The 21,158-nt window shown below is 43.4% G+C and overlaps 2 protein-coding genes across 6 annotated transcripts in view; both read right to left on the bottom strand.

The window, feature by feature from the left end:
- The window catches only part of LOC114890912 (cell cycle control protein 50C-like), a 28,125-nt gene extending 17,702 nt beyond the window's left edge, over positions 1-10,423 (bottom strand). Inside the window, exons 1-4 of one of the 3 annotated variants that reach the window (XM_029214851.1) lie at positions 9,777-10,423; positions 9,239-9,379; positions 8,039-8,237; positions 4,570-4,680 (exon numbers count right to left, since the gene is read on the bottom strand). In XM_029214851.1, the coding sequence (XP_029070684.1) occupies positions 4,570-4,680; positions 8,039-8,230 (303 nt within the window). In that variant the 5' untranslated portion in view covers positions 8,231-8,237; positions 9,239-9,379; positions 9,777-10,423. Of the gene's footprint in view, positions 1-4,569; positions 4,681-8,038; positions 8,270-9,238; positions 9,380-9,776 lie in introns of those variants that run through there. The other 2 variants (XM_029214850.1, XM_029214849.1) reach the window with 2 other exon arrangements.
- Positions 10,424-10,770: 347 nt separating this feature from the next.
- CMSS1 (cms1 ribosomal small subunit homolog) overlaps positions 10,771-21,158 on the bottom strand; it is a 381,357-nt gene continuing 370,969 nt past the window's right edge. Inside the window, exons 8-11 of one of the 3 annotated variants that reach the window (XM_029215236.1) lie at positions 20,226-20,286; positions 19,684-19,771; positions 13,942-14,030; positions 10,771-11,365 (exon numbers count right to left, since the gene is read on the bottom strand). In XM_029215236.1, coding sequence (XP_029071069.1) covers positions 11,282-11,365; positions 13,942-14,030; positions 19,684-19,771; positions 20,226-20,286 — 322 coding nt within the window. In that variant the 3' untranslated portion in view covers positions 10,771-11,281. The remainder of the gene's footprint in view (positions 11,366-13,941; positions 14,031-19,683; positions 19,772-20,225; positions 20,287-21,158) is intronic. The other 2 variants (XM_029215235.1, XM_029215234.1) reach the window with 2 other exon arrangements.

The following is a 21,158-nucleotide window of genomic DNA, read 5'->3' as shown; positions in this document are numbered from 1 at the left end:
AGGAAGCAAAGATTCTTATGTTCATTCAATAAACATTAATTGGGCAACTACAGGGTGTCAGGCATAGTTATAGGTGCTTGGGATACAATAGTGAGAGACAGACAATAAACAATACATATAATAAACTGTTAATTTATATAGTAAGTTGGAAGGTGATAAGTACTATGGAAAAAATGGAAATTACAGTAAGGTAATAAGAATCAGGAGTGCAGGTGTGAGGTGAGCAGACAGGATGAAGTATGAAATAGGATGGCTAGTGTAGGCCTGAGTAGGTGATGGCTGAGCCAAACCAGACTTGAAGGCAGCAGGGGAGTTAGCCGAGTGGATGTCAGGTACAGAGAAGAAGCGAATGCCTGACTTGTCTGAGGAATGAGGGGGCCGGTGTGGTCAGAGAGGGGGTGGGGAAGAGAATGGAGAGAGGAAGTTAGGAGGAAGTAAGAATCCAGATCACATAGGCCTTGTAAGGACTTAGGCTTTTTCACTGAGTAGAAAGAGAAGCCATTGCAGGGATTTTTGAGCAAAGGAATAACATGATATGACTTATACTTTAAAACGTTCACTCTGGCTGCTCTATTGAGACATGGATACAACAGGGAGGCCTGATAGGAGGCTACTGTAGAAATCCAGGTGAGAGGTGAGGGTGGCATGGAGCTGGGTAGTAGCAGCAGAGGTGGGCAGAGGTGAGCAGGCTCTGGATATATTTTGAATGTAGAACCAATAGGATGGATTGAATGCAAGGTGTGAAAGAACGAAAGGAGTCAAGAATGACCCCTGGGCTTTTAGCCTGAGCACCAGAAGGACAGAGTTCTTTTCAACTGAGATCGTCTGCAGGTGGAATAGGGTTTTTCTGGGGATGGGCGTAGAGTAAGTAAGGGGAAGAAGTGGATATTAGTTCGGTTTTAGAAACATTAAGCTGAGATAGAAAACAGAGAATTGGTAATCGATAGCATTTAAACCTAGGAGGTAGATGATGTTTCCAAGGAGGTGAGTACATACGGAGAGGAGGTGAAGACTGAAGGCCGTGACTAAAGCCCTGCAGATCTCCACATAAAGAGTTTGGAGAGGGCTTCCCTGGTGGCACAGTGGTTGGGAGTCTGCCTGCAGATGTGGGGGACGCGGGTTCTTGCCCCGGTCCGGGAAGATCCCACATGCCGCGGAGCGGCTGGGCCTGTGAGCCATGGCCGCTGGGCCTGCGCGTCCGGAGCCTGTGCTCCACATCGGGAGAGGCCGCGACAGTGAGGGGCCAGTGTACCACAAAAAAAAAAAAAAAAAAAAGGAAAATAGTTTAGAGAAAATAGGAGGAACAGCAAAGGAACCAAAGAAGGGCAGTCAGGGGACTTCCCAAGTGGCGCAGTGCTTAAGAATCTGCCTGCCAGTGCAGGGCACATGGGTTTGAGCCCTGGTCCGGGAAAATTCCACATGCCACGGAGCAACTAAGCCCATGCTCCACAACTACTGAGCCTGTGCTCTAGAGCCCATGAGCCACAACTACTGAGCCCACATGCCACAACTACTGAAGCCCACACGCCTAGAGCCCATGCTCTGCAACGAGAAGCCCCCGCTCGCCACAGCTAGAGAAAGCCCGTGAGCAGCAACGAAGACCCAACGCAGCCAAAAATAAATAAATTAATTAAAAAAAAAAAAAAAAGAAGGGCAGCCAGAGGGCAAGGAGGAAAACCAAGAGAGTAAGGTCTCCTGGAAGCCAAGAGAAGAAAGCATGTCAAGGAGGAGGGAGTGATTGCCTGTGTCCAGTGTGTGACAAGGCACTGAGGACAGAGCACTGGATTTATCCACAAGGAAGTCATTGGTAACCTCGCAATTTCACTGAGTGTTAGGGCCATGGGTGGGTCTTTGAGAATGAGAAGAGAGGAATTGGAAATACCCAAGAGAGATGACTCCTCTGAGGAGTTTCCCTGCTAATGCGAGGAAAGAAATAGGCAGATAGCAGGCAGGGAAATTTGGGAGAACAGAAGAGTGCTTTGTTTTTGTTTTTTAAAAGATAGGTCAAATAATATGTTTGTGTGCTGATGGGAATGATCCAGTAGAGAGAAAATTTGATGATATAGAGAGATGACAACTGCTGAGTTAAGCCCTTATAAAGGCAAGAAAGGCTAGCATCTATCACACAAGTGGAAAGGTGAGCCTTCAGATGAGAGCATGGGTGGTTCACCTGTGGTAACAGGTGGGAAGGTTGAATATGTAGTGCAGATACGTCTGGACGTGTAGTTGTGTGGTGTGGCATGTAAAGCATGGTCCCTTTCCTCAGGGAGCTTCCTGTGAATAGAGGAAATGAGTCTACAGGATATTATATGGGCGATTGTAAGTCCATAAGAAGAGTTGAAACAGCGCTCTCAGGATACAAATGTGGGCAAATTCTTGCTGGAGACATGAGCGAAAAGGAGGCTCAAGGAAGTGTTTGGATATTAGTGGCTTAAAACAAGTGAGATCTTACAGGTGGGGGTGAGAGGGGAGACTTTCTAGGCAAAGAACAGCAGGAACATAAAGAGTTGCATCATGGAAAAGCAAGTTAGTCAGTTTGGCAGGAGTACAAGGTCTCCTGCAAAGATTAAAGATGAAAAGGTGGCTGGGCCTCAGGTGTTGAAAAGTTATCTGAAAGAGGGCACATTTTGGGGGACAGGGTGTGGTCTACTGATTTGGCAAATAACAATTGGCTAAAAGTAGGAGAAGCCAAAGGCTAGATGTGCAGTTAAGGTTGCTGTGATGCTAGATCAGGAGGGACTGAACTGGGGTGATGCCAAGAAAATGGAGTGAGAAAGTGGTTGGGAGAGACAGGGATTGCAGAACAGTAATCAAACATCAGAGGTCTGGTATCAAACATCAGAGGTCTGGATGAGAAAGGAGTGGGCAGGGTCAAGTCAAGGAGGAAAATTTTGAGTCTCGGTGATGGGATCTTTCCCAGAAAGGGAAGTAAGGAGGGTTTTTCAGGAGATGATGATGAGTCTGGTATGGGGAGGAAGCAGGGCCTTGAGGATGGGATGTTCAGTGACAAGCTCAAGAGAAGGCCTGCCTGCACGTGAAACATCCCATGCAGAGTCGTCTATGCAGGGGAAGCAGGGGAGACGGATCAGGTTAGGGAGGAGGTGCTGTGGGAGAGGTGCGGAGTCCAGAGGACAGGACAGGACCTTTGAAAAGTTTCAGGAAATGCATTTTCTTTTTTTATAAATTTATTTATTTATTTATTTGGCTGCATTGTGACTTTGTTGCTTGCGTGGGCTTTCTCTAGTTGTGGCGAGCGGGGCCTACTCTTTGTTGCGGTGCGTGGGTGTCTCATTGCGGTGGCTTCTCTTGTTGTGGAGCACGGGATCTAGGCTCAAGGGCTTCAGTAGTTGTGGCTCGCAGGCTCTACAGCACAGGCTCAGTAGCTGTGGTGCATGGGCTTAGTTGCTCCGTGGCATGTGGGATCTTCCCCGACCAGGGATTGAACCTGTGTCCCCTGCATTGGCAGGCGGATTCTTAACCACTGCGCCACCAGGGAAGTCTCGAAATACATTTTCATTTGATCAAGTCTTTGCTACCTAGTAAGACTGTGGTGGCCCTGAAAAGGTGCCTCTTGATCTCCTGCTGCAGGGAGCGTAATCGAGGGGTGGACGTGGCTGCTGTGCTCTGAGGTCATCCTATGTTTGCACAAGGCCATGCTTCCCATTGCTGCTCCCAGACAATGGCTGAGCAACAGGGATACTGAGGTAAGGACTCTCTGTTGGGGTTGCTGAAACTTTCTTAAGAATACTCTGCAGTCTAAGACCTTTCTTCCCTCCTCCCCATCTCTCTACCCTCCTCTCCCTCTGTCCCTCCTTCCTTCCTACTCTGCTTCCCTCTCCTTCCCAGGGGTCAGAGCTGTGCTGTGGTCTGACAGCTCTCCCAGCCTCCTCCAGCTTCCTCCATATTTTCCCTCGCAGGCGGTTCCCCCAGTAAATCTCTGGCATGTCTAATCCTGTCTTGGCATCCGCTTCTCAGAGGACCTGGACTAACACGAGACTTTAATCAGCCCCAAAGCAGGGATGTCTCTTAATATTTCTTTGGCATTTCTCACAGTGCCTGACAGCCAGGCCGAGTCGCCTTAGGGATTAGGCAACTGCATGTGTAGAATGACTAGGAGGGGAGGACACAAGGAGTGTCCCAGGTATGTGACCTTTGACACTAACTCACTGTGTGACCTTGGCCAAGTCACTTAACCTCTCAACCCATTAATCTCACTGTAAAATGAGTGGTTAGATTCAGTAATTTCTATGGTCCCCTCCTGTGTTGACATTTGGCATAGAACCTGTTTGATTGATGTTAAGAATTGTTACAAAGCTGGGTGGGTAAAGAATCCAGAAATTTAGACATAAGGAGAAGAATGAAATTCCAAAGAAAAAAAAGGGGGTGGGGGTGGAGAGTCGAACATGAACTCAATACTTTATAAGATCCCCGCCCCCCATTCCCACCCTGCGTTATTTCTTGTATTTTCAGTTTTGGAAAGCATTTGGTGGAGATCATGAATTTACTGCCACATGTTAAATAGGAGGAGAGCAGCATATAGCCAATTGAAGGCTCTTGAATCTCACTTACCTTCATTGTCTCTGGAAGGACAAAGGGAATAGAGCAGTTGCATTCTTTGTCAAAATTAGCGGCATTTTCCCGCAGTTTTGCACAATTTGCACATTTTTCTGTGTAATTAATCTGTCAGGCAGGGAAAATAATAATTATTAATAAAAAAGGGATGTGAGTACATATCTTAAAATTAAAGTCCTGAGTCCATCAAAGTCTCCAAGCTTTCTAGGTCAAGGGCATGCTATCTGGGACATGAACCAAGGTCAGCTCTGCGGATGTGTGGGACGAGTGGGTCTCCTTACAGCCTTTCATTTTGGGACCCAGCTGCATTTTGCCACTTACTTGGAGTTCAGGGTTTCTACTACATATTTATGTAACCTGCTGTGATGAAGCCTTATGCCTCCATCATAAAAAGTTACCACTAGGAAAATATTAGTCAGTGGCTCATGAGAACTGGGCCTGCAGCCTGAGTCTAATCAGCGTTATGGGAAAGTCACTTCACTGTTTTTCCATTTTATTGTATGGAAAATATTTATACTAGTGAATTATTCTACATGGTATCTAGAGGAAGTTTTTAAAAATGACCAAACATAGAAAAAAGAAATGTTTCCAAAATGTAGAGTTATCGATGTATTGTGAAGCAATTGTTTTTAAAATGTTGTTATATTGTTTTTTAAAGTTAAGTTCTGTGCAAAATGGTATAAGTGGACTCTTTAAAAAAGGGTAGTGGGTCCCGAATGGGCAAATCCTGTGAGCTCTGGCTCAAGGACTCAGTTATGTGAAGACGGAGCTGGAAGGAGGGTGGGGAAGGGGGGCTCAGAGAGAGGCCACGAGGCTGTGCATTTCCCTTCCGCTCCAGGAAACACTCATCTCAGGCTCCCAGCGGTGGTTGTGAGGTCCTGCTGGTCGCTGCTGCTTTTTCCTCACTGTGTTGAGGAGTCATTAGAAAAGTCTGGGAATGGGAAAGGAACAGGGAAGCAAGGGACTGGCTTTCTCTTCAGTAAATTGCCAATGGGATTTTAGATTCTTTGGGAGAGAAGAGCAACAAGAAAGAAAGAAGGAATTTTCAATGCTTGCAAAGCCACTGGGTGTTTGGAAGTCAAAGAGGTAAAGTGTGGATACTAAATTAAAGATTAGCCAAAAGGCTACTTAATTGTACTTAGATGCTTATATTTACTTAAATCATTCTTTAAGTATGCAGCAAGACTTGAACTCTTTTTTTAAAAAATACTGATGCCTTTTCTGTTAGTGACACTGCATTCTAATTTTTTAAAAGCATTGAAGAACACGGCTGTACCTAATTGAGATCTATCAATAGCACACTGAACTGTGACTGAGGAAACGGGTGCTAGTTCAGCCAGTCTCTGATCCTGAGTTCCAGGGCCCACATTGTTCATTAGCATCATTTTGGCTAGCAATTAATTGATTTGTGAGGTCATTTTAGTAGTATACACACTAATCCATGGATCCTTGAGAGAGTTCTATCAATACCGAATTAGAAAAAAAATGTCTTTCATGATCAAGTAATTTTTGAGTAGATGATATCCAAGGTGCTTTCTAGCTCTAAACATTTTATGAGGGAAACATGCCTTTGATCTACTGTCTACTTTTGCTGCTCAAACCTATAGCTCTAAAATGACAGCAAAGATCATAGTCTGGTCCTCACAGAATTTTGGAAAGGCAGGAATTATCATTCTTGCTTAAAGTAAACTGCAAAAAGGGCACATTCTCGTTGTGCCCCAGGGCTAAGTGCGAAGAGGAAAGCCAGCTCCGAGCTCTTCTACTAGGTGTGTGTTGACCACACTGGCCTGGGATACACCTTATACATCCTGATACTCAGGATGTATAAAATTTCAATAAAATCATTGAAAAAATATATAACATCATGATAAAATCATTCTGTTGAAAGCTGTTTGCAGAGTGGCCTTGGCCAACCATGGAGTGAGGTTCTCCTCACATCGCTAAGGTGACATCATTCAGCAATTGCTGTCTCTTAATGGAGGCTGCACTTCAAAGAGGGTGGGGATGGGTGCCCAGAAGGGAGGAAGTTGGAAGGACATGGGAAGGGGAGGAGAAGAACCAGAAATAAAGGGGTTGGTGAAGGAGAAAATAGAACAGTAAACAGGATGAACTTTATGGAAATGAATATCAACCTTGTAAGCCAATTACTTTGCTATCGCCTTCAACAAGGCAAGTTTACTTCCCTCTTGCCATTTTGCCTTTTTCACTTGGTGGGGCCTGGTGGTTTACATTACCACCCTGGAGGACTCAAGAGGACTTAGGGGCACCTGCCAGGAGCTGGGGGGTGGGGTACAGAAAATTTCAGTGGAAAGGCAAGAGAGCAGTGTGTGTTGGTAGGAGGAGTGGGACCTAAAATGCAATCTTCTTCTTTGAAGTCCTCGCTATTTGCCATAATCCATTCTTTGAGTAAGTGTGTGCCTATTATGCACTGGCGACATGCAAGGAAGGGGTTGTGGATATGGCAAACAAGCCAGCCGTGGCTGAGCTCTCTGTTCTTAGAACACACTACCTTACTTACTCTATCGTTAGGTCGTTGAGGATGGAGTTCAACTCTTATAAACCTTACTCATCTACACACCCAGAAGGACTCTGAGCACCTTCAGACACTCATGAACGTTAAATCAGGGTTGACAGACTTGGCCTTCATGGTAATTTTGCCACTCGCCTATGCGGGGAGAGGGAATACATGAGCTTTCCATGGCTGCCTTCAGAGTGGAGGTCATACGGTCTGGGATGTCGCATAACCTGCTGAGCTGATTTGCATGAAACATGTACTTAATTTATTAGACCAAATGCGGGCATGGCCTCAGACCAGATCTGAGCTCCCCCTCCCCAGACCAGCTACTGGGCTTCTCATCCTCCAACAGCTTGTTGTCAAATCGGCAAAAGGCTTGTAACTGAGGGGTTCACTGCTCAACTTCCACTTTTCTCACTCTGAGTCGAACTTGGTTTATTTTGCTAAGTATCCTTCAGAGGCCAGAAAGATTTGTGTTCTTGCCTTTCCTGGATTAAAGCGATGATCTCAGATGGAATTTATTTGCAAAGGGAAAGACACAATGCTTGAAAGCGGGGTAAAATTAATACCTATATCTTTGGCTCTTCGCTCTTTTTATCGATATGATTCACGGGTCCCTGGCAGTCATTTGGTCTTGCCTCTCCTCCCGCCTCTACCAGTCACTTGCCCGGTACTCTGCCAGCATAAAAAGCTCCTGACTTTGCCAGGCCCCTGCAAACAAAGGTGGCTGAACTGACCAGTGTGAGAGTAGTTGTCCTCAAGAGGGAGAAGGGATGAACAAAGCCACCACATAGAGGCTCTTTCACCATCTGCACCTGCCAGCTGACAAAGGGATGCTCCAGTCTCATCTGCTTCCCTGTTGGGGGGCTGGGTTCTCAAACTGACCACTCTTTATAGTCCGAAAGCTGAAAATTCTTAGAAATTGCATCCAAAAAGTGAGATGGGACACACCTCTACTTCCTTGATGGTCTTTGCAGACAACAGAAGGATGACGCCCACTCCAAGGCAGAACACGCCTGTGGCAAAAAAGCCAGAGAGGATTTTGTTGGCTGAGAGCTGTAGCCGGTAGGCGGGCAACTGCTGCTGCTTCACGGCACTGTTGTCTGGCAATCTGGACGGGCAGTCCTGGGATTTCCTCTTCATTGTGGTACTGCGGGTGACCCAGATATACTTTTGAGACATTTATAACATTACTGCTCAGAGTAATACCACATAATGGTAATATTGAGAATTACGTGAATCTTCCTTTGCACTCGCAAAGTCTTTCTGCTTTCTGGAATTATTTCTTAACCAGACCCGATTTCCACAGCTCCCTTCAATCAGCCATTGTTGGGTATGTTTTACGTAGGCTCAAAAAACTTGTTGTGCTAACTGCCACGCCTAGGAGGAAGAGTCTCCAGCAGGTCTGTATAAACCAACATCTGGCAACACTGGGAAGCAGTTACAACGGGCTATTTCTGGGACGTGGTGGCTAATTCAGGGCAACCCTTCCTGAAAGGGGGAAAATGGATTTATCCTTAAGAACTTGCCCAAATCCTTCAAGATTAATACAAATAATAGAAGTGAGTGCTGTCAGCTTTCCCCAAATGTGGCTGTCCTTTAACGTGAATATAAACTAAGTTGGGAAAATGCTCTCAGATTACAGCTAACTTTGCTCTTTGTGATAATGAGGAAGGGAGAAGCAAACAGGGATTGCAGAACACAGATGACTAATCTCAGTAGTTTCCAATTTTTTCATCCATAAGAAAGGCTCTGGCAGAAAGCGTGGATGAAAAACATCTCCTCCTAACCTTTCCTCAAGCATGCGCTTTGAAGTAGCCCAAATGATGCAAGAGAAAGGAAGAGCAAAATAGATAATCACTTAAATGTTCAATATTGCAATATGGTATTATTGGGGTTTTTTTTCACTTATTGGAAATCCACTAACATCATTTTCATTACGCTATTAATAATTACTTCCTCTTCAAGATGCATTTAAGATGTAGAATTAGGATTTTAAAAAAATTAGGTGGATGTGAGTTTCTAATTTTCCTTTTTCTATTAACATTCGGCAGAGAAGCCATATGTTGGACTATTTTTGTATTAAAGAAGACAATGACTTTGGCAAATCTACCTAGTTTAAAAGAATACAAAACAAATGCAATTACTTACACTGGGAGGTTTCCAATTCAGAGTCAAAGCTTCCCCTTGCAAAACTGGAAAAAAAGCAGAACACCCATGGGGACTTTTCAGCAAGCCATTTGAATCTGGCTTGGAGGTGGTGACGAGTATGGCTGTTGGTATCAGACAGATCTGTGTGAGAAGACGGCAGTGAACACTCGGAGTTCATATCTACTGTTTGTTTTATTAAATAAGCATGGTCAAGAACTTGAGTTTAAAAGGCAGCAACAGCCTGTGAGATTAGATTATGTGTGCAGAGTTGGCCTACAAAATATCGGGTATGTTTGCAATCTAGGTACTTGTTCCAACTTTGGGTGTGATTATAGTACATATGTAACACCTATCAGAAGGGTCATTACAGTAACAAATCAAGAACAGTATTTCTTAGGCTTTTTATAAAACAACAAAACCAACCTAACCAAAATCCCAAACTAAAAGGTGCTTCACAGGAGTATATTAGGGTTTTCCGGAGAAACAGAACCAATAGATCTAAATGTATATATAGATCTATCATAAAGAATTGGCTCACGTGATTACGGAGGAGGCTGGCAAGTCCAAAATCTGCAGAGCTGATGTCCCTCCAGTTTGAGTTTGAAGGCCAAAAGCTGCCATAGAACCAGGGAGAGCCGATGTCACAGTTTGAAGGTCATCAGGCAGGATGAGCCGATGTTTCAGTTGGAAGGCAGAATTCTCTCTTACTTGGGGGAGGGTCAGCCCCCAAAGGGCTAAGTTTAGCTATAGCTTGAATGAATTCTCATGCTGTGGTGGCTTTCTTTCTTTTTCCTTTAACTTGTTGAGCTTGAGCCAGAGTCCTGCAGGATGGAACGTGTTCCCCTATCCTTTGAATCCCCGTGTGTGGCTTCTAGCCCACAGAGGTGCACAAATAGCAAGTCGCTGGTGCGTGGAAGCATGTGATTTGCCGGAGTGTGATGTGCTACGCTGCTGGACTCCTTTAACATTTCACAATATTTGAATGTGCAACTTCATATACCAGTAGTGGCATCTGTTTGCTTTATTATCTCATTTGTTATATATGCCCGACTCCCCAGATAGATAACCATGGTGTCCTGAAGTGAATACAGGAGATCTGGGTTTGACTTCTGCTTCTGCTACTTAAAGTAGTGTGTGTCATTTCTGAGATTCAGTTTAATCATCTATAAAATATAAAGACGTTTCCTCCAGAACTATTTTAATGATTAACTGTGACAGACTATATATATTCTTCTTAGGAAACTTATATGCAATGTGGGATCCTTCACTGGATCCTGGAATAGAAAAAGGACATCAGTGGTAAAACTGGTATAATCCAAATAAAGTCTGTAGTTTAGTTAATTGTATTGTACCCATGTTGATTTCTTAGTTTTGATAACTGTACTACAGTTATACAAGACCTTAACATTGGGGGATGCTAGGGGAAGGGAATATGGAAATTCTTTATACTGTTTTTGCAGCATTTCTGTAAGTGTGAAATTATCTCAAAACAAAGAATTAAATAAATGAATAAGACAGTCGTAGTTACACTGTTGTCTTTTATTTGTTTACAAAGTGCCACATATCCTTGCAGCTCTTTCCACCAGTAGTACCACTGCCACCCTTCACACTGGGACTAACTAGGCATCACAGTTTCAAATCTGTTCCACACATACCATCTCATGAAATCCTCAGCAATCCTGCAAGATAGTATTCCCATTTCACAGCTGATGAAACAGGCCCAGAGAGGGAAGGGGCTTGCCTGAGGCTGCCCAGATGCTCTTTCCCTCTCTTGTACAGTCACATCAGAAGCCAGTTGGTGAAAGAAAAACTCAGTCTGCTTAACAAAAATCACACACAAGCCAGTGATACTTTATTACACAAGGGAGTTGGCAAAGGACAGATTCATTTTTGTAAAGGAATCCCCACCTAAGATTCCCAGTGATCCATCTGGTGATACAATCAATTTAATAAAACAATAGCTGATATTTACCAACTGCTTGCAATGGGCCAGAGCCATGCAAATCCCACCATGAACACAGGAATTTTCATTAGGACCCAGACTTAGAAAAGGCCCAGCTTCAAAGATTCTGACTTGCATAGGCTCAGGACTCCCATTTCCAGAATTTCAAAAACCTCCTTTCTTATCTAAGTGAGAGAAAAGAAAAAAAAAGTTTAAGATCAAGAAAAGATGCTCTTGGTGAATAAATTCAACCATCTGGAGTCCCTGGTATTTATGCAGCTGTTATGGCCAGAATCAGGAAGAGCAAAACCTGCATTTTATTCAGAGTTGAAATATTTACGTAAGTAAAGGAAGCGGTACTATATAAGACATCAATTTCATTAAGATGTCCTTTTGTTTGTACAACATTCAACATAAAACCTCATAGAAAAATCTTTTTCAAAATATCCAAAGTGTGCCTATAGACTATACACAATATTTTAATGCAGGATAACTGTTAATAATGACATCATCACAATAAAAATAAGTATGGGTTAAAATGGTTTTTTTGAATACCATTTCTCCCTCATTATTATAATTAGAAAACTAGTGATGGTTTACTCAGGTTTAACATTATAACTGAAATAATCAAATATGACCTCATGTGCCTGACATCAAGTTGGTTAAATTAGTTTTAAAAAACCAGTCAGGGGGGCTTCCCTGGTGGCGCAGTGGTTGAGAGTCCGCCTGCCGATGCAGGGGACACGGGTTCATGCCCTGGTCCGGGAAGATCCCACATGCCACGGAGCGGCTGGGCCCGTGAGCCATGGCCGCTGAGCCTGCGCGTCCGGAGCCTGTGCTCCGCAATGGGAGAGGCCACAACAGTGAGAGGCCCACGTACCGCAAAAAAAAAAAACAACAAAAAAAACCAGTCAGGGGACTTCCCTGGTGGTGCAGTGGTTAAGAATCCTCCTGCTAATGCAGGGACATGGGTTCGAGCCCTGGTCCGTGAAGATCCCACATTTTGCGGAGCAACTGGGCCCATGCGCCACAACTACTGAGCCTTCACTCTAGAGCCCGCAAGCCACAACTACTGAGCACTTGTGCCACAACTACTTTAGCCCGTGCGCCTAGAGCCCGTGCTCCACAAGAGAAGCCACCGCAATGAGAAGCCCACGCACCGCAACAAAGAGTAGCCCCCGCTTGCTGCAACTAGAGAAAGCCCGCGGGCAGCAACGAAGACCCAACGCAGCCAAAAATAAATAAATTAATTAAAAAAAAAAAAACAACAGTTCAGGAGACTGTGTATGTGTATGTGTGTGTGTGTCTGTGTGTGTGTATGTGTATGTGTGTGTGCAGGGAAGTGAGAAAACGGTTTTTAGCTTAACTCGCCAGTCAATTATAATCAGGTTTGGTCATTCTGAGGATATAGTTTTATATAGTAAGTTAATTCATTCAACATGTTTGGAGGAATGATTGCAAGCTTCTTTGATAGTTACTGCCGTGATTTATTTCTGGTTGGTGACTGGCAGCCACGTTTATTACTGCACAACCCTATTCTCTCCAAGAGCTACTTCTAAGCATCAGGCTAGATTGAAAGATTAGCTACATGATAACATGGTGGGTGGCAAATCAATTTTTCTTTCTTTTTTTTAAATTTTAATTTTTTTTTTTTTTTTTTTGTGGTAGGTTGTGTCTCACTGTTGTGGCCTCTCCCATTGTGGCCTCTCCCGTTGCAGGGCCTCTCCCGTTGCAGGGCCTCTCCCGTCTCAGGACGCGCAGGCTCAGCGGCCATGGCTCACAGGCCTAGCCGCTCCGCGGCATGTGGGATCTTCCCGGACTGGGGCACGAACCCGTGTCCCCTGCATCAGCAGGCGGACTCTCAACCACTGCGCCACCAGGGAAACCCTTTAATTATTTTTTAAAATCTATTTTTAGCTGCATTGGGTCTTTGTTGCTGCATGTGGGCTTTCTCCAGTTGCGGGCAGCAGGGGTACTCTTCATTGTGGTGCATGGGCTTCTCATTGCCGTGGCTTCTCTTGTTGTGGAAAATGGGCTCTAGGTGCGTGGGCTTCCATAGTTGCAGCATGCGGGCCCTAGAGCACGTGGGCTTCAGTAGTTGTGGTGCTCCGTGGCATGTGGGATCTTCCCAGACCAGGGCTCGAACCTGTGTCCCCTGCATGGGCAGGCAGATTCTCAACCACTGTGCCACCAGGGAAGTCCCTCAATTTTTCACATTATGATGATAATGGATTACTTTCATAAATATATAATGAGCTAATGCTGTTCCTGTTCAGTATTCAATCGGTTTTAATCCATTGAGACATCAAAAAAATTTCCCCACTCCCCAAAACCAAAATAGCCCTCTAATTTAAGTAAGCGGGTTTTTGGGTACGTGGAGATGCAGGCAATGAGGCAAGTTTGTGCTCCCCCACCTCCAAGTACATTGATAAGGATGAAAAGGCAAAGACGATTATGTCTCTAAAACAAGGCACAGGGAAATATGCCAAGTCCTCTAGATCTTCCAGTGGCAGAGGCCACTGGTCATTTAATGAAGAAAAAAAGCTGATTCCTATAAAACACATGGAAAGGATACAGTTATGTGTAAGGGGTGAGATGGTCTCTATAATTGTAGTTACTTCAGAGTTAAAAGAAATAATTTCAAAGCCCAGAATGTGCTGGTTCCCCATGTCAAAGACTTTACTGCTGTGTTTGAACTCAAGTTCAGATTGAAAAAAAAAAAAGATTAAAGGCAATTGCTGGATTGCTAGTAACATGGTACCTCGGGAATGTCCATCATCCTTCTCAACTTCTGATCTCTCCAATTCCAGTCAAAAACCAGAAACTTTAAGGGGTTCAAATTAAGGCCACCTGAAAGAGACAGGGAGAGAGTTGCTACATTAAAGAACTTATGACATAAGCTTATTAAAATGATTTTTTATTCCTCTGGTTGCTTTTTTGCCTCATTTGCTCTTTTTTCCCCCAGCAACTAATCTCTGCACGTTAAGTGCTGTCCCTGTCTGATGGAAAACAAATGCAGCACTCAGAGACTTACTCTCCTTACAATCTTATCACTGATTCTCAGCGAAGCAGGGAAGCTGCTCTTGCTAAGCTCCTGAAATGCTCAAGTTCTGGCAAAGAATCAATCCCAAGCCTCCATTTCATGAAGCCCCAGAGGGTAAAGTGTCATTCCCGACAGGGATTTGATAAGACATATCCTTGCAATTTGGGATAGTGACCCTTCAGAGGAGTTGAATCCAACGGAGTCTGCGTGACTCTGAAGAGGTGAGTCGGCAGAAGGATGAGGACAGGGTTGGGAGGTTAATTTCAGGCAAAAAGGAAAATTAAGATGAATGGGCTCTATTCAAAGCCTGCTATCCTTTGAGGAGACTGGTAAACCACTTAAGGACTCATTCCTGCTGTCTTCCTGTGTATCTAGAGACAATTATGGAGTGTGGGGCTGGAGGGGACCTCAGGGGTTGTCTGTTCCTCAGAGGTCTCAGAGTTGGGCAGTTAGTTTTTCCCATTCTACACGTTCTGCCCACTGCCCCAAGCTATCACACCTGGAAACATAATGAAGCCTTCCTTTATCCTTCAGCACTTCCCCTCAATATTGGCTATTTCAATAATTTCCCCTCTGCCCTAAAGACTTTTTCATGCTTCTTATAACTACAATGCCTCTTATTTAGAACTCTCTCTGTAAATTAAAAATGATGGAAATTAAGAAAGACAATGGGTTGATAGCGTTCCCTTAAAAATAATTGACTGCTGGGCTTCCCTGGTGGCGCAGTGGTTGAGAGTCTGCCTGCCGTTGTAGGGGACACGGGTTCGTGCCCCCGTCCAGGAAGATCCCACATGCCGCGCAGGGGCTAGGCCCGTGAGCCATGGCCGCTAAGCCTGCGCATCTGGAGCCTGTGCTCTGCAGCGGGAGAGGCCACAACAATGAGAGGCCCGCGTACCGCACAAAAACCCCCAAAAACAAAAACAAAACAAAAAAAATAATTGACTGCTGATGGGACAGCAAACAGGTACAGCCTCTCTGGAAGGCAACTGGACATTATATAATAGGAGCTTTAAAATGCTTACTGTTTGATAAAATAACTCTCCTTCTCTGACATATCCCAATAAAACACCAGAAACTTAAGCATAGTTACTTATAAAGATGATCACTGTGTATTACTTATAATAGCAAAACAAATTAGAAACAACCCAAATATCCTACCATAATAGAATTGCTAAACACCAATATAACTTGGGGTCAATATCCAAAATATATAAAGAACTCATACAACTCAAGGGCAAAAAACCAAATGATTTGGGGCTTCCCTGGTGGCGCAGTGGTTGACAGTCTGCCTGCCGATGCAGGGGACATGGGTTCGTGCCCCGGTCCGGGAAGATCCTACATGCCACAGAGCGGCTAGGCCCGTGAGCCATGGCCGCTGAGCCTGCGCATCCGGAGCCTGTGCTCCACAACGGGAGAGGCCACAGCAGTGAGAGGCCCGCATACCGCAAAAAACAAACAAACAAACCCCCCCCCAACCAAAACCCCCAAATGATTTGATTTAAAAATGGGTGGAGGAACTGAATATACAGTTTTTCCAAAGGAGACATCCAAATGGCCAATAAGTACATGAAAAGGAGCTCAACATCACTAATCATCAGGGAAACACAAATCAAAACCACAATGAGTTATCACCTCATACCCGTTAGAATGACTTATCAAAAAGACAGGAGATAACAAGTACAGGCAAGGTTATGGAGAAAAAGGAACTTGTGTACTGCTGGTGGGATTGTAAATTTGTGCAGTCATTATGGAAAACAGTATAGAGGTTTCTCTAAAAATTAAAAATAGAACTACCCTATGATCCAGCAACTCCACTTCTGGGTATATATCCAAAGGAAATGAAATCACTGTCTTGAAAAGATATCTGTACCTCCCATGTTCACTGCTACATTAATTCCAAAAGCCAAGATTTGGAAACAACCTAAGTGTCCATTGACAAATGAATATATAAAGAATATGTCACACACACACACACAAACACAGCAATATTATTCAGCCATAAAAAAGAAGAAAATCCTGCCACTTGTGACAACGTGGAGGGACCTTGACAGCATTATACTAAGTGAAATAGGTCAGATAGAGAAAGACAAATACTGTATGATCTTACATATATGTGGAATCTAAAAAAAAACAAAAAACAAAAATGAACTCATAGGTACAGAGAAAAGATTGGTGCTGGGTGCCAGAGGTAAGAGGTGGGAGAAATAGATGAAGGTGGTCAAAAGGTAAAAACTTCCAGTTATAAGATAAATAAGTACTGGGGATGTAAAGTACAGCATGGTGAGTATAGTTAACAATGCTGTACTGTATATGTGAAAGTTGCTAAGACAGTAGATCCTAAAAGTTCTCATGACAAGAAAAAAAATTGTAACAATATGAAGTGACTGACGTTAACTAAACGTACTGTAGTAATCACTTTACACATCACATATACCAAATCATGTTGTACACCTTGGCCAATACAATGTTATATGTCAATTATATCTCAACAAACTGGAAAAAAACTCAATAGAATATTATGCAGCCATTAAAAATGAAAAATTAAAACTATTTGATGACAAGCAAAGTTCTCATGGGATATATTAAGTAGAGAAGACAGGTTATAAAGTTATGATATGCAGTATGATCTCCATTTATAAAAAATATAGATAAATGCATAGAAAAAAGACTGAAAGGAAATATATTTAATATTAACTGACAAGACATTACCTCTAAAGTGACCTATTTTCTTTTCTGTACCTTTTTGCATTTTACAAAGGCTCTTATAATTAGAAAATCCCTTTCCTTATTAAATAAAACAATACAATTCTGTCTGTAAGTGTACTGATCCCAATGTTATGGAATACCTTTTGATGTTTGGAAACTCTCCTTAATATATCATATATATAAACATCTTAAGTCATAAACAGCTATATAAAATGAGCTATGTGCCATTTGTCTTGCTTTGTTAGACTTTCAGTTTTTGGAGCGCTGGAATTGTTCTCTTTAAACACTTTGTATGTAGCCTAACATCTGTAGTCAATGAATATTAAACCATTCATCCAATCAGAATCAGAAGAGTTATTTTCATTAGTATTATAAATAAATCAACAGCTCCTTAAATGATTTTTCCACTCCTTAGATGAAATAAGCTTTCACAGTGAGTTTTCAAAACTCTGTAGAAATATAATTTCAACAGTCTGGACAACTTCGTTTTCTCTCTCTCTCTCTCTCTCTTTTAAATATTAAATATGGAGAAGAGTGGCCCTGTTGCCTGCGGGAGCTGGCGGCACATACAAAACATGTGGAATCCAGGAAGGGGAGAGGTGAGTCTTTGGCTAAGAGCTGTGGGAGAGGGAGGGCGCATCTCTGGACTCCCAGCTGCCCAGCCAATCTCTCCCACCTCCGCGTCTCATGGATGGACTATGAGCACCTCTCACCTGCGCCTTCGCTTCCAACACCCTCCTAGGGCCACAAGACAAAAATCCAGCCAATCACTGTGCAAGGGCCTTCCTCCAAAATCTGACTTTCTTTCCAACTGAAGCACAGGCTACCACAGCCCACGAAGTCTCCAACCAAGAAAAGTGGTCTCTTTAATAAAAGTAATAACTAGTATTTGTTGAGTTCTTAAGGTGTAACACTCACTGTGTTTAGCTTTTTATTGGCATAACAATCATTTGAGGTAGGTGCTATTACTATCTATGTCATTCAGATAAAGAAACAGTTTTAGAAAGGTTAAGAAACCTGCCAAGTCACAGAGCTGGCAAGCTGCTGGACCTGGGATTTGCATCCATAGATTTGAGTCTATAATAGGGGCTCTTAACCTCAACACGTATTGACTATTTATTGTCTCCTTTGGATATACCCCATGTATCTGCCTGCCTGCTTTTGATTCAGCTGTTGTCCCATTCCTGAATGCTTTTCTCACATCTCCATACTTTAAAGTATATTAAAAAGATCCTATTTTAATCCTACCCATACTTCAAAGATCAGTTAAAGATCCTTTCCTCTGTAAAGACTTCCCTGCAGATTCAGCCACCATAACAATCTCTCCCTCATTTCAACTCCTGTAGGACTTAGAAGTGCTTGTTTGGACCTTGGCATTTACTGCCTCATGTCGTCAGTCTCATCTTATGCACATTTATCTCTTCAATTGGATCAGGAGCTCCTGGAGGGGGAAAGCCTCTGGAACCAGGAAGGCCTAGAATGAGAAATCTTGGAAGGGGCTACATGACCCTCCAAGCTTCAGTTTTCTCTCATAAGAAATAAGAATACTAGCCTGCAAGGATGCTTTGAGTACTAAATGAGATATGTGAGGGTGTCTAGCACAGCACTGAGTACAAGTAGGAACTCAAAAAATATTTGTTTCCCTTCCTTGCCTGGGGCCACTAAGTTTGCTACTTCCTTGTAATTGCACAGACCTCTGCATATAGTGTTTTCACTTACCCAAGGTTTTCATCTGGAGAGAAACACTAGTAATTTTAGCTCTTGTTTGCTTCCTTGCAAATGACCATCTCTATACTGAGATATTATATTGATGAACACATTACTTTTAGATACGTAAAAATCCAGGAATAGCTCCAGGCAGTTATAAAATAAAGTTGTTAAACAAGTAATTTGGAAATGAGTATTTAAAAGAAATCTTTAATCTGTCTGGCAGGTAAGGTAGAACATGTACTAAGATCATCAGCAGGTCAGCAGGTTTTTAGGTTACTGGCTTTGAGAAGGTCAACAAACTATAAAAACCCACCGGTGGGGTTTCCCTGGTGGCACAGTGGTTGAGAGTCCGCCTGCCGATGCAGGGGACACGGGTTCGTGCCCCGGTCCAGGAGGATCCCACATGCTGCGGAGCGGCTGGGCCCATGAGCCATGGCCTCTGAGCCTGCACGTCCGGAGCCTGTGCTCCGCAATGGGAGAGGCCACAGCAGTGAGAGGCCCACGTACCGCAAAAAAAAAAAAAAAAAAAAAAAAACCCACTGGTGGATGACGTCTGGAATACTTTCTGGGTAAAGCACTAAAAGAGAAACACATTCGCAAGAAGTGTTCTACAGTGCTTGTATTTCATCCATAGAAACTGCATTTTTGTTTCAACATATCTTCTATACCAGCCCTCAATTGGAATGGGAGTCTTGGGGAGCCGAGACTCAATTAAGTGAGAGGGAAATATTCAACACATTCAGCTATACAAATTCCAGAGGCTGCAAATCGGTGGAATAGATTGTGGACCCACTAAACTGCTTAAAGCAACTGGAATTTGAATGTATTTAGATGGGCATAAGTACCGCAGTTTGCCACAGTCCTTATCATTCCCTATTGTACTACACCTGCTGGCTGGCTTTAGGGACTAAAGGCTAAGTTTCCAACTCCTGAATTAACACAGAGGTCTGATTTCACTACATCACACATGTGGTTTCCCAAACTCACATGGGCGTTAGGCAAACACTCAGCTCTGAGTAGGAGTATCACTACCTCTTTTCATACCTTGTTTAATGAGTTCTTTAATCCTCCCTGGAGTTCCTACACCCAGGTGTACCACACGCTTCTCCAGCAATTTTACCTGCTCCTGGACCTATTCCAAAATGGAAGAGAACAAAGAAAAGAAGAGTCATTGGAAAGTTCAATCATAGTCCAATTTAGAGCATTTAATCTAAAAGCTAAGAAAGTAAAAAAGCAAAAGGGGCTACTCTTGTTTAGGGTCAACTTCCAGGGCAAAGAAGGTTAACATCAAGACAGAAGAGCATCTCCCCGGGAAACTGGTTAAGTCTCCAAAGAGTCCAGGGCTCAAACCTCAGCTTCTGTACAGAAACCTCAGGGCACAGAGGAGTAGTGACTGTTGTGGGAGCAGAGGCAGGGAACACAAAGAAAATCGGAACGGTCGTTCAATATGTTACAAAAGGAAGGCACCAAAGAACATGCTTCCTAAGGAGATACGGAAAAGAGGCTGAAGTGAAACAACCGAGGTCTGGAAGTGGCCCTTAAGGATCACTTCCATCCCCGACTAGGAACCACAGGCCCTTGCTTACCTTTATGTGTTTTGCGAATAATTTCATGACTTTGCTGTCTCCTCTGAATGCGGTCATTGACCTGATGAAAAGCAATAGATTTATGCAGAAGAAAAATCACTCATTCAGGGCCATGTGGACCACTTATTACATCTTAAGTATTACACCATATTTATTCAAAATAATATGCACATTTATGTGTGTCTATATGTACATATGTATGTGGATAGATATGCACACACAAAATGCTGATTTTCAGGTTAGTCCATCTCTGGAATGAAAGTGGGGTGGCCTTTAATCAGGCAGGCATCTGGGTTGGCTTCTAAGTCTCAGGCACACGGTTAACTTTACTTAGGTTTCCTTGATTATTGAAACATGTGGATTTGCCCTTCACTTGTGTTAAAATGAAAACCACAGTCCCAAAATGGTGTCACTCATGCTAAAAGCCCATGATACCAAAACCCAGATTTAATACTTCATCTAATTGCAGTTTCAACTTTTCTGAGAAATGTAATCTTAATCAACCAGTCTGGAATCTCTGGTCAAGCACCAGTAAGGTAATCTGTCCTGTGGGCCCTTTCCATACCAGAGAGGAACATAAAACCCTTGCCATTTCCTCCCCCCCCACCACCACGCAAAAGAAGATGTCATGGCCTAAAACGTAGTCTTTCTTTTCTTTTGTTAATGGCTCCATTGCTCCACCCTTTTTCCTTTCTTTTCTGGCTGCGCTGTGCAGCATGTGGGATCTTAGTTCCTGACCAGGGATCGAACCCGTGCCCCCTGCATTGGGAGCGCAGAGTCTTAACCACTGCCAGGGAAGTCCCTCCACCCTTTCTCCTATTAAAAACTTTCATTTTGCACAACCCCTCGGAGTGCCCTTCTAGTTGCTGGCTGGGTGCTGCCTGATTCATGAATCATTGAGTTAAGCCAATGTGATCTTCAAATTTACTTGGT

This window comes from Monodon monoceros, unplaced genomic scaffold, assembly GCF_005190385.1.
Source record: "Monodon monoceros isolate NGI ecotype Baffin Bay Population unplaced genomic scaffold, NGI_Narwhal_1 Super_Scaffold_11, whole genome shotgun sequence".
NCBI classification, from domain to species: Eukaryota; Metazoa; Chordata; class Mammalia; order Artiodactyla; family Monodontidae; genus Monodon; species Monodon monoceros.
Note: the sequence above shows the minus strand (reverse complement) of the source record. Positions and strands in the feature narration are given on the sequence as shown.